This window comes from Chiloscyllium punctatum, chromosome 11, assembly GCF_047496795.1.
Source record: "Chiloscyllium punctatum isolate Juve2018m chromosome 11, sChiPun1.3, whole genome shotgun sequence".
Taxonomy (NCBI): Eukaryota; Metazoa; Chordata; class Chondrichthyes; order Orectolobiformes; family Hemiscylliidae; genus Chiloscyllium; species Chiloscyllium punctatum.
This window is the reverse complement of record NC_092749.1, coordinates 62,635,741-62,648,874: the sequence shown is the minus strand read 5'-3', so window position 1 is coordinate 62,648,874 and position 13,134 is coordinate 62,635,741. Positions and strand designations below refer to the sequence as shown.

The 13,134-nt window shown below is 43.4% G+C and overlaps 1 protein-coding gene across 3 annotated transcripts in view; it reads right to left on the bottom strand.

Annotated features, from left to right (window-relative positions):
* LOC140483036 (echinoderm microtubule-associated protein-like 6) overlaps positions 1-13,134 on the bottom strand; it is a 544,931-nt gene that overhangs the window by 49,951 nt on the left and 481,846 nt on the right. For all 3 annotated transcript variants that reach the window (XM_072580923.1, XM_072580924.1, XM_072580925.1), the window contains one exon: positions 1,670-1,842. In XM_072580923.1, the coding sequence (XP_072437024.1) occupies positions 1,670-1,842 (173 nt within the window). The remainder of the gene's footprint in view (positions 1-1,669; positions 1,843-13,134) is intronic.

Here is a 13,134-nt window from a genome sequence, read left to right as displayed (position 1 = left end):
ACACCTCCTACTCACCTCCATCCAAGGCTCCAAAGGATCCTTCCACATTTGGCAGAGATTTTCCTGCACATCCAAACACCTCATCTGCTGTGTCCGTTGCTCTCGATGTGGTCTCCTCTACATTGGGGTGACAGGACGCCAATTTGCAGAACGTTTCAAAGAACCTTTCTGGGATACATGCACCAAATAACCCCAGCACCCTGTGACCTACCACTTCAAACCCCCTTCCCACTCTGCCAAGGGTATGTAAATCCTGGGTCTCCCCCACCGCAAAATCCTAGCCATCTGATGCCTGGAGGAAGAACGCCTCACCTTCTGCCTAGGAACTCTCCAGCCACACGGCATCAACACCCATTTCACCAGTTTCCTCATCTCCCTTTCCCCCACCTTATCCCAAATCTAACCCTCCAACTTAGCACTGCTCTCTTGAACTTGTCTCACCTGCCTATCTTCCTTCCCATCTATCTGCTCCATCCTCCTATCACCTTAACCTTCCCACCCTCGTATCGCCTTCCTGGCTATACTCTCCCCCAGCCCCACCCTCCTCCTATTACCTCTCAGCCCTGCCCCCACCACATTCTTGATGAAGGGGTTATGCCTGAAACGTCAACTCTCCTGCTCCAATGCTGCCTGACCTGTTATGCTTTTCCAGTGTGACAATTTTGACTCTCATCTCCAGCATCTGCATTCCTCATTTTCTCCTTTCTCTCGAAAATGCTGCCAGACCTGAATTTTTCCAGCCCTTTCTACTTTTGTGACTGACTTCCAGCATCTACAGTTCTTTGATTTTGTTTTCATTTATAGCACCTTTGAATATCTCTTCAATCAACTTTGATGGCTGAAACATATTGATAGGATGATAATTGACCAGATTGGATATGTCCTGCCTTTTCTGGTCAGCAAATAACTGGATAATTTTTCACATTATTGGAGCTGTACCATGTAGCTAAAAATGCAACTAATTCTGGAGCACTGCATTACAGTTGGATTTTAACATAATTTTTTCTGCATAAGGGTGCAGTTTCTTGATATCATACAGAGTGAATCAAACTGGTTAATGATTGTCATCTGTGATAGTCCAACCTTAAGAAGATGTTGAAATGTTTAACATTGTCTAGATTTTTGTAACAGGTTAGTAAAGAGGTACTTTACATGGTGCGCCACTATTCTGGTGATGAGGTGTTACAGGAATTTAAGCCTGTACACGTGCTGATTTTCATTAATTTATTCTGATATCACTATCAGAGTACGCACTTAGAGACTGCTAGCCATTAGCTAGACATTTCTACCACGAAAACACGAGCCTTCTGAGGAATCTTTTATTTGACAAATGCATGCATCATCTCCCTATCTTCTTTGAATGGCTGGCAAAGGAAAATGCAGGTTGCCAATGCTGTCTTAAATAGCCAAGGCAAAAACCTGCTACTGAATTAAACGGATCCCAAACTTGCTACTGACCTCCCTCTGGGATAAGATTCCAGCCATTGCTCTCCAGTGATTCTCAAACCATGATGTGAGATTCCTGATTGCACATTTGGTAGAAGTGGAAGTGTAACTGTTTGGGCAATCAGCTTCTGTTGAATCCATCCTGACCAGTTGATAATTTACACAGCCTGGATGTTACAACCTACTGTGGCAGTTTACTGACACCAAAAACAGCACGTTATACCTGGTATCGTTGATGGCAGCACTCCGGTCACGTTTTTTGCCCCACACTTTCAGAGAATTAACCAGCAGTATAATGAATTCTCCATTCTTCATTCCAATTGCAACCATTTCTCCATCAGGGCTGTAAGCAGCACATTTTGCACCGTAGCCAAGGTTCACTTTGTTTAGCAATTTCTATATTGGGGAAAAGTCAGGGGCATAATTTAAAATAGTTTAAAATATAACAAAGTTCATATATCATGCTTAGATTTACACAATTATTGTTTGAATTTTCTAATCTGGGTCAGATTCTGATGATTAAAGGATAATAATAGAGAGACATTCTGATGCAAGACATTGGAATTCCAAATAGATTATCTCGGTTATCTAACATGTTAAGTTGCCCTATCTCAGCTGTTTGGTTAAGAAGACGAGAAAATCAGAGTAAAGATCAGAACTCAGTAACAACGTACATTTTAAAAAAAAAACCCACTGTATTCATTATTGTAGATGTACAAAAAAAACATTAAGGTTAACTTTCAAAAGCAGCTTGGCTGCTCCCCTGCTGTGAGCTCCCACAATGGTTAGCTCTGCTAACAATATATGGTGCTCTTTTGTTGAGCCTGTTTTTTGCTGGTTGACTACAAGGTAAAAACAATGACTGCAGATGCTGGAAACCAGATTCTGGATTAGTGGTACTGGAAGAGCACAGCAGTTCGGGCAGCATCCAAGTAGCTTCGAAATCGACGTTTTGGGCAAAAGCCCTTCATCAGGAATAAAGGCAGTGAGCCTGAAGCGTGGAGAGATAAGCTAGAGGAGGGTGAGGGTGGGGAGAAAGTAGCATAGAGTACAATGGGTGAGTGGGGGAGGGGATGAAGGTGATAGGTCAAGGAGGAGAGGGTGGAGTGGATAGGTGGAAAAGAAGATGGGCAGGTAGGACAAGTCCGGACAAGTTATGGGGACAGTTACTGAGCTGGAAGTTTAGAACTAGGGTGAGGTGGGGGCAGGGGAAATGAGGAAACTGTTGAAGTCCACATTGATGCCCTGGGGTTGAAGTGTTCCGAGGCGGAAGATGAGGCGTTCTTCCTCCAGGCGTCTGGTGGTGAGGGAGCGGCGGTGAAGGAGGCCCAGGACCTCTATGTCCTCGGCAGAGTGGGAGGGGGAGTTGAAGTGTTGGGCCACAGGGCGGTGTGGTTGATTAGTGCGGGTGTCCCGGAGATGTTCCCTAAAGCGCTCTGCTAGGAGGCGCCCAGTCTTCCCAATGTAGAGGAGACCGCATCGGGAGCAACGGATAAAATAAATGATATTAGTGGATGTGCAAGTAAAACTTTGATGGATGTGGAAGGCTCCTTTAGGGCCTTGGATAGAGGTGAGGGAGGAGGTGTGGGCGCAGGTTTTACAGTTCCTGCAGTGGCAGGGGAAAGTGCCAGGGTTGGAGGGTGGGTTGTTTGGGGGCGTGGACCTGACCAGGTAGTCGCAGAGGGAATGATCTTTGCGGAAGGCGGAAAGGGGTGGGGAGGGAAATATATCCCTGGTAGTGGGGTCTGTTTGGAGGTGGCAGAAATGTCGGCGGGTGATTTGGTTTATGCGAAGATTGGTAGGGTGGAAGGTGAGCACCAGGGACATGCACATGCCTGCTTCACATGAATTTAATGCAAGGCTCAGGGAGACCTTAAAGAGGACAGGAAAAAATTGTGACTAAGAGCTGTTCCTTTTTTGAGGTATTTTCAGCATTGGAGCTGATTTCCTTGCACCCAGGAGTAGTAATTATTGTTTAAAAAGTGCTGCATTATTTTGGAACTTTGGGGGAAAAGGAATCAAAACAACTGCACTTTAAAAGGAGGAAGACAAAGAAAGGCAGTGACTACATGGGCAGTGATTCAAACAGAAAAAGAAACCAGTAGTAACCTGCACAGCTGCTGCCTAGTTACAAGATTAGATGAGATTCCCTACAGTATGGAAACAGGCCCTTTGGCCCAACAAGTCCACACTGACCCTCCGAAGAGCAACCCGCCCAGACCCACTCCCCTATATTTACCCCTTGACTAATGCACCTAACACTATGGGCAATTTAGCATGGCTAATTCACCTGACCGGCACATCTTTGGATTGTGGGAGGAAACTGGAGCACCCGGAGGAAACCCGCACAGACACTGGGACACTGTGCAAACTTCACACAGACAGTCGCCCAAGGCAGGAATTGAACCCGGGTCCCTGGAGCTGTGAGGCAGCAATGCTAACTACTGTGCCACCCGGTTGAATCTTTGGACATCAGTTTGTTCTTTGAAAATTAACAAACAGCAAAATTCACAGCTGATCTTGGAGAAACCTGTGTTTTCATAGAATTCCAGCAGTGTGGAAACAGGCTATTTGGCCCAACAAGTCCACACTGTCCCTCCGATCAGTATCCTACCCAGATCTATTTCCCTGCCCTATTACTCTACATTTCCCATGACTAATGCTCCTAACTTACACATCTCTGAACACTATGGGCAGTTTAGTATGTCCAATTCACCTAAAGTGCACATCTTTGGACTGTGTGAAGAAACTGGAGCTCCTGGAGGAAACCCACGCAGACACAAGGAGAATGTGCAAACTCTACACAGACAGTCGCCTGAGGCTGGAATCGAATCTGGGTCTCTGGTGCTGTGAGGCAGAACTAACCATTAAGTCACCATGTGTGGGGACTCTCAGCAGGGGAACAGCCAAGTTGCTTCTGAAAGTTAATTTTAATGTTTTTATTTTGTAAATCTACAGTAGTGAGTACAGTGGGTTTTAAACAAAAAATGTGTTGTTATTGAGTTCTGTCTCTTGATTAAAATTTTAATACAAAAACACAGGTACTAAGCTAGCCTGGAGCAATTAAACTGTGCTATTTTTTGGGTCTGTAGTTTATTAAGGTGCAAAGATGGCCTTCAGTAGAGTATTATGCTCTTTCTGTCGGATGTAGTTAGGGAGAGTTTCCATGTTACTGATGATTATGTCTGCAGGAAGTATGTTTCGTTGCGAATCCTATTGGATTGCATGGATCAGTTGGAGCGGCAATCAGAGACAATGAGGAATTTACAGGAACTGGGGGTGTGATAAATGGCAGTTGCAGAAGGGAGATAAACCAAAGATACAGTCATGTAGAGGGGTCACCTCCAGGAAAGTTAGGAGAAGAAGGGAGGTAGTGCAGGAGTCTCCTGTGGCTATTCCCTTCTCAAACAAGTATGCTATTTTGAAAATGTTGGGGGTGATGGATTCTCAGGAAAATATAGCACTGATAGCCAGGTTTCTGGTATCGAGACTGGCTCTAATGTAATGAGGGGTATGCCAGGTTCCAAGTGATTGATTGTGATAGGGGACTCTCTAGTCAGAGGCACAGGAAGACAATTCTGTGCCAATGGTGAGAAATCAGAATGGTGCGTTGCTTCCCTGGAGCCAGGGTCAAAGATATAAAGAGAAAAAAATAAAGAAAACTTACAGCACAGGAACAGACCCTTTGGCCCTGCAAGCCTAAGCCGATCCAAATCTACTGTTTAAACCAATTGCTCAATTCCTAAGCATCTGTATCCCTCTGTTCCCCACCTACGCATACATCTGTCCAGACACATCTTAAATGCCTGCCTCTACCACCTCTGTTGGCAACGCGTTCCAGACACCCACCACCCTCTGTGTAAAGTACTTGCTGCGTGTAGCCCCCTTAAACTTTTCACCTCTCGCCTTGAATGCATGACGTCTTGTTACTGAATCCTTCAACCTGGGAAAAAGCTTATCTCTATCTACCCTGTCTATTACCTTCATGATTTTGTAACCTTCGATCAGGTTCCCTCTCAATCTCCTTTTTTCTAATGAAAACAAACCTAACCTACTCAACATCTCTTCATAGCTAGCACCTTCCATACCAAAGAACATCTTTGTAAACCTTCTCTACACCTTCTCCAAAGCGTCCACATCCTTTTGGTAATGTGGCAACCAGAACCATACACAATATTCTAAATGCGGCCGAACCAATGTCTTGTAAAATTTTAACATGATCTGTCAGTTCTTATACTCAATACCCATCCGATGAAGGCAAGCATACCATATGCCTTCTTGACCACTCTATCTACCTGTGCAGCAACCTTCTGGGTACAATGGACCTGCACTCCCATATCTCTCTGCTCATCAACTTTTCCCAAGGCACTTCCTTTTACAGTATAATTCGCTCTAGAATTAGAGCCTAAATGCATCATCTCATATTTGTCTGGATTTAACTCCATCTGCCACTTTTCTGCCCAACTCTCCAGTCTATCTATATCTTCCTGTATTCTTTGACACTCCCTTATGCTTTCTGCTACTCCACCAATCTTTGTGTCATCTGCAAACTTGCTGATGATACCAACAGTGCCCTTTTCCAGATCATTTATGTATATTACAAAGAACAGTGGCCCCAGGACTGATCCCTGTGAAACACCACTGGTCACCTTTCTCCATTTCAAGAAACTCCCTTCAACTACTACTCTCTGTCTCCTGTTGTTCAACCAGTTCTTTATTCACCTAGCTAGAAAACCCTGCACACCATGTGACTTCAATTTCTCTATTAGTTTGCCATGGGGAACCTTATCAAATGCCTTACTAAAGTCCACGTATATGACATCAACAGCCCTTCCTTCCTCTATCAACTTGGTCACTTCCTCAAAGAACTCTATTAAGTTGGTAAGGCACGATCTCCCCCCACACAAAACTGTGTTGCCTATCATTGATAAGCCTATTCTTTTCTAAATATAAATTGATCCTATCCCTCAGTACTTTCTCCAGCAACTTTCCCACCACTGACGTCAGGCTCACTGGTCTGTAGTTACCTGGAATATCCCTACTACCCTTCTTGTACAGGAGGACAACATGAGCAACCTTCTAGTCCTCCGGCACCTCACCTGTATTTAAGGATGCCACAAAGATATCTGTCAGGGCCCCAGCTATTTCCTCTCTCACCTCCCTCAGCAACCTGGATAGATCCCTTCCAGTCCTTGGGATTTGTCCACCTTACTAACCTCTAGCCTACCCCAACACATCTTCCTTACTTATGTCAACGTGATCCAGGCTAATCAAACTTCTATCTCTAATCTCAACATTCATCATGTTCCTCTCCTCAGTGAACACTGATGCAAAATAATCATTTAGAATTCACCCATTCTCTAAGGTTCAGCACCCAGCCTTCCTTCATTATCCTTTAGTGGATCAATCCTTTCTCTAGTCACCCGCTTGCTTCTTATATAAGAATAAAATGCTTTGGGATTCTCCTTAATTCTGCTCGCCAAAGCTATTTCCTGACCCCTTTTAGCCCGCTTGATTCCTCATTTAAGACTGGTTATAATCTTTTGATATTTCTCCAGGGCCCGTTCTGTTCTTAGCTGCCTGGACCTTATGTATGCTTCCCTTTTCTTCTTGGCTAGTCGTACAATTTCTCCTGTTATCCACAATTCACGAATCTTGCCTTTCCTATCTTTTGCCTTCAATGGGACATGCCTATCCTGCATCATCTTTAACCTATCTTTGAAAGCGTCCCACATATCAAATGTGGACTTCCCTTCAAATAGCTGTGCCAATCCATATTTCCCAGCTCCTGCCTAATTTTGATACAATTGGCCTTGGCCCAGTTTAGTACTCTTCCCTTAGGACCACCCTCATTTTTGTCAATTAGTATTCTAAAATTTACAGAATTGTGGTCACTGTTCCCAAAGAAATCCCCCACCGCAACTTCTACCACTTGTCCTGGCTTGTTCCCCAGTACCGGAACCTCGTCTGACTATTGACATACTGCTCTTGAAAACTCTCTTGGATTCTTCTTACAAATTCTACCTCATCCAGATCTCTGACGCTAAGTGTATCCCCATCAATGTTGGGAAAATTAAAATCGTCCATCATCACTCCCCTATTGCTTCTACATCTTTCCATAATCTGTTTACCTATTTGTTCTTCAACCTCACGCTCACTGTTGGGAGGCCTGTAATACAGCCCCAACAATGTAACTGCACCCTTCTTATTTCTCAGCTCCATCCACAATGCCTCACTACCCACGCCCTCCATAGTGTCCACCTCTAGCTCAGCCGTGATATCATCCCTGACCAGCAATGCAACTCCACCCCCACTTTTACTTCCCTCCCTGTCCTGTCTGAAGCATCTATATCCTGGAACATTTAGTTGCCAATCATGCCCTTCCTTCAACCAGGTCTCTGTGATTGCAGTAATGTCATACTCCCAGACACCAATCCAAGCCCTAAGTTCATTTGCCTACACACCTTGCATTAAAGTAGATGCACTTTAGGCTACCAGTTCTTTTGCGTTCATCTGCTCTCTGCCTCCTCTTCCCCTTATTAATGCTATCTTCATGACTCTTACAGTGTCCAGTTTCCACCTCGCTGTCTACTTGTCTTCTCTTCTGGTTCCCAGCCTCTTGCCACATATCTTGGAGATAGTGAAAAATATTCTCAAAGGAGAGTGAGACCAGTAGGAAGTCATGGTACACATTGGAACTAAAGTCACAGGAACAGTAAGGGACAAGATTCTGAGGAGAGAATATATAAAATCAGCCAGGAATTTAAAAAGTAGGTCCTCGATGTTAGTAATATCTGGATTACTCCCAGTGCTGCGAGCTAGTGAGGATAGGAATAGGAGGATAGAACAGATGAATGCATGGCTGAGGAGCTGGTGTTTGGGAGAAGGATTCACATTTCTGGATCATTGGAATTGCTCCTCAGGTACAAGTGACCTGTACAAGAAGACAGATTGTACCTGAATTGGAAGGGGACTAATATACTGGCAGGGAGATTTGCTAGAGCTACTCGGGAGGATTTAAACTGTTGTGGTTCTGTTCGCCGAGCTGGGAATTTGTGTTGCAGACGTTTCGTCCCCTGTCTAGGTAACATCCTCAGTGCTTGGGAGCCTCCTGTGAAGCGCTTCTGTGATGTTTCCTCCGGCATTTATTGTGGTTTGTCTCTGCCGCTTCCGGTTGTCAGTTCCAGCTGTCCGTTGCTGTGGTCGGTATATTGGGTCCAGGTCGATGTGTTTGTTGATAGAATCTGTGGATGAGTGCATTGCCTCTAGGAATTCCCTGGCTGTTCTCTGTCTGGCTTGTCCTTTAATAGTAGTGTTGTCCCAGTCAAACTCAAGTTGCTTGTCATCTGCGCGTGTGGCTACTAAGGATAGCCGGTCGTGTCATTTCGTGGCTAGTTGGAATGAAACTAGCCACGAAGCGACACGACCGGCTATCCTTAGTAGCCACACACGCAGATGACAAGCAACATGAGTTCGACTGGGACAACACTACTATTATAGGACAAGCCAAACAGAGAACAGCCAGGGAATTCCTAGAGGCATGGCACTCATCCACAGATTCAATCAATAAGCACATCGACCTAGACAGCAACGGACAGCTGGAACTGACAACCGGAAGTGGCAGAGACAAACCACTATAAATGCCGGAGGAAACATCACAGAAGCGCTTCACAGGAGGCTCCCAAGCACTGAGGATGTCACCTAGACAGGGGATGAAACGTCTGCAACACAAATTCCCAGCTCGGCGAACAGAACCACAACAACGAGCACCCGAGCTACAAATCTTCTCACAAACTTTGAGGATTTAAACTATTAAGGTGGCAGGATGAGACCCAGGGAGATAGTGAGGAAAGAGATCAATCTGAGACTGGTACAGTTGATAAAAGGAGTGAGTCAAACAGTCAGGGCAGGCAGGAACAAACCAGAGAACAAAGTCGGACTGATAAATTAAAGTGCATTTATTTCAATGCAAGAGGCATGGTTAGGAACATGGGACTGCAATATCATAGCAATTACAGAAACATTGCTCAGGGATGGACAGGACTGGAATCTTAATGTTCCAAGATACAAATGCTACGGGAAGGATAGAAAGGAAGGCAAGAGAGGACGGGGAGTGGTGTTTTTGATAAGGGATAGCATTACAGTTATACTGAGGGAGGATATTCCCGGAAATACATCCAGGGAAGTTACTTGGGTTGAACTGAGAAATAAGAAAGGGATGATCACCTTATTGGGATTGTATTATAGACCCCCTAATAGTCAGAGGGAAATTGAGGAACAGATTTGTAAGGAGATCTCGGTTATCTGTAAGAATAATAGGGTGATTATGGTAGGGGATTTTAACTTTCCAAACACAGACTGGGACTGCCATAATGTTAAGGGTTTAAATGGAGAGGAATTTGTTAAATGTGTACAAGAAACTTTTCTGATTCAATATGTGGAGAAGATGCAAAACTTGATTTTCTCTTGGGAAATAAGGCAGGGCAGATGACTGAGGTGTCAGTGGAGGAGCGTTTTTGGGGCCAGCGACCATAATTCGATTAGTTTAAAAATAGTGATGGAAAAGGATAGACCAGATCTAAAAGTTGAAGTTCTAAATTGGAGAAAGGCCAATTTTGATGGTATTAGGCAAGAATTTTCAAAAGCTGATTGGGGCAGATGTTTGCAAGTAAAGGGACGGCTGGAAAATGGGAAGCCTTCAGAAATGAGATAATGAGAGTCTAGAGAAAGTATATTCCTGTTAGGGTGAAAGGAAAGGCTGGTAGGTGTAGGGAATGCTGGATTACTAAAAAAATTGAGGGTTTGGTTAAGAAAAAGAAAGAAGCATATGTCAGGATAGATCAAATGAATCCTTAGGCAGTAGGAGTATACTTAAAAGAGAAATCAGGAGGGCAAAAGGGGACATGAGATAGCTTTGGCAAATAGAGTTAAAGAGAATTCAAAGGGTTTTTACAAATACATTAAGGACAAAAGGATAACTATGGAGAGAATAGGGCCCCTCAAAGATCAGCTTTTATGTGGAACCACATGAAATGGGGGAGATACTAAACAGTGCTTACTGTGGAAAAGGACATGGAAGAAATAGATGGTGACATCTTGAAAAATGTCCATTTACAGAGGTGGAAGTGCTGGAGGTCTTCAAACGCATAAAAGTGGATAAATCACCAGGACCTGATCAGGTGTACCCGAGAACTTTGTGGGAAGCTTAGGAAGTGAGATATTTGCTGAGATATTTGTATCATCGATAGTCACAGGTGAAGTGCCGGAAGACTGGAGGTTGGCTAACGTGGTACCACTGTTTAAGAAAGGTGGTAAGGACAAGCTAGGGAACTGTAGACCAGTGAGCCTGATGTTGGTGGTGGGCACGTTGTTGGAGAGAATCCTGAGGGACAGGATGTGCATGTATTTGGAAATGCAAGAACTGATTAGGGATAGTCAACATGGCTTTGTGCGTGGGAAATCATGTCTCACAAACTTGGTTGAGGCTTTTTGAAGAAGTAACAAAGAGGATTGATGAGGACAGAGTGGTGGACATGATCTATATGGACTTCAGTGAGGCATTCAACAAGTTCCACATGGGAGATTGGTTAGCAAGGTTAGATCTCATGGGATATAGGGAGAACTAGCCATTTGGATACAGAACTGGCTCAAAGGTAGAAGACAGAAGGTGGTGGTGGAGGGTTGTTTTTCAGACTAGAAGTCTGTGACCAGTGGAGTGTCACAAGGATCGGTGTGGGTACACTACCTTTCAACATTTATATAAATGATGTGGATGCAAGCATAAGAGGTATACTTAGTAAGTTTGCAGATGACACCAAAATTGGAGGTGTAGTGGACAGTGAAGAAGGTTACCTCGGATTACAATGGGATCTTGATCAGATGGGCAAATAGGCTGAGAAGTGGTAGATGGAGCTTAATTTGGATAAAGGTGAGGTGCTGCATTTTGGGAAAGCAAATCTTAGCAGGACTTATACACTTAATGGTACGGTCCTGGGGAGTGTTGCTGAACAAAGAGACCTTGGAGCGCTGGTTCATAGCTCCTCGAAAATGGAGTCACAGGTAGATAGAATAGTGAAGAAGGTGTTTGGTATGCTTTCCTTTACTGGTCAGAGTACTGAATAAAGGAGCTGGGAGGTCATATTGTGGTCATACTAAACCAGTATTTTGCATCAGTGATTACTGTGCAGAAGGATATGAAAGATAGACATTCAAAAATGTCTAATTTACAGAGGAGGTGGTCTTGGCTGTCTTAAAATGCATAAAGGTGAATAAATCTCTGGGACCTGATCAGGTGTACCCTTGGACTCTGTGGGAAGCTCTGGAAGCAATTTCTGGGCCCCTTACTGAGATATTTGTATCACCGATAGCCATAAGTGAGTTGCTGGAAGACTGGAGGTTGGCTAACGTGATACTGCTATTTAAGAAAGGTAGTAAGAAAAAGCCAAGGAAGTATGGACAGGTGAGCCATAAATCGGTGGTATTATGAAGTTGAAGGCATGTACAGTCACAGAGTGTGCTGTAAAATTGAAAGATGTAACATTTGGCTGTAACCTAGATACCTCAGTTGTTTTCACAGCAGTTTGAATTTAACAAGTTTAAAATATGTCCAAATATACTAAAACCTAATTGAATTTGAATTTTACTGTTTTGACAACATCAAACCAATGAGATGATCCAATGGTTGGGATATTTAAAAAGAAAGCAGGCAATATTGGACAGTTAGCAAGAAAGAGCACCAACTGCCATTGACAGACTGCTATTCATCACATCGTCTGTAAAAGGTACCTTTCTTCATATGAAACATCTTTGTAGCAGAAGACCGAAGATGACCCAGGAAGATCTACAAACAGAAGACGATCGACAACAGAGATGACGGCTGCTGTCTGATTTTGAAAATTAAGTTGTTGCAAATTTAATAGGGGCTTTATTGGATCAGTATTTTGTTTAGAGTGGGAGATAGACAACAAATCTTTAAGAGAAAGGAGGTTAAGAGTTGTAACTAGTTGTTTAATGTTCACTTTTAGCGTTAAAGAATAAAATTTATACTTTTGTTAAATAGTGGAATTTGGATAGTTCTCTGTCACTCATTCTTTAACAGATTACGAGACAAGGTGAGCTTTTCTGCGTGGTTGGCTTAATTAGCAGAAGGGTTTACTGCTATGTCGTAACAGTTTGGGGGCTCAGGTCTGTGATTTGGACAGGTTTAGACAGATCCAGTCTGACATCTGGACGAATTTCAACAGATTCAAGATAAAAGTTTTCAGCAGAATTAAACATTTGCCAACTTTTGTCCTAAATCTTCAAATAAAACGTAGGTAAGACAATTTGTTTAATTTTGGTTACTTGTGGTTGGTTAAATTAAAAGTGAGAAAATGGCTCTTAAAATTGCTAAAAGAGGTTCTGCGGTTTTAAAATGACTCCCAAATGTGCCAAGAAAGATTAGAAAGAAATGAAAAGACCATACTTTTTAAATTAGCAAAGAGGTTGGAATTGGGTTTAACCAAGGACAAAAGTAAAGCTGAAATTGTAATGGAGTTACTCAAACACTTAGGTGGGTCAGAGAAACAGACAAGTGTAGTAGAGTTAGAAAAACCTAAACTACAACTGAAGAAAATGGAACTAGAAGATAAAGAAAGGGTGAGAGAGAGAGAGAGAAAGAAAGGGAGAACAAAGAGAGGGAGAGGAAAA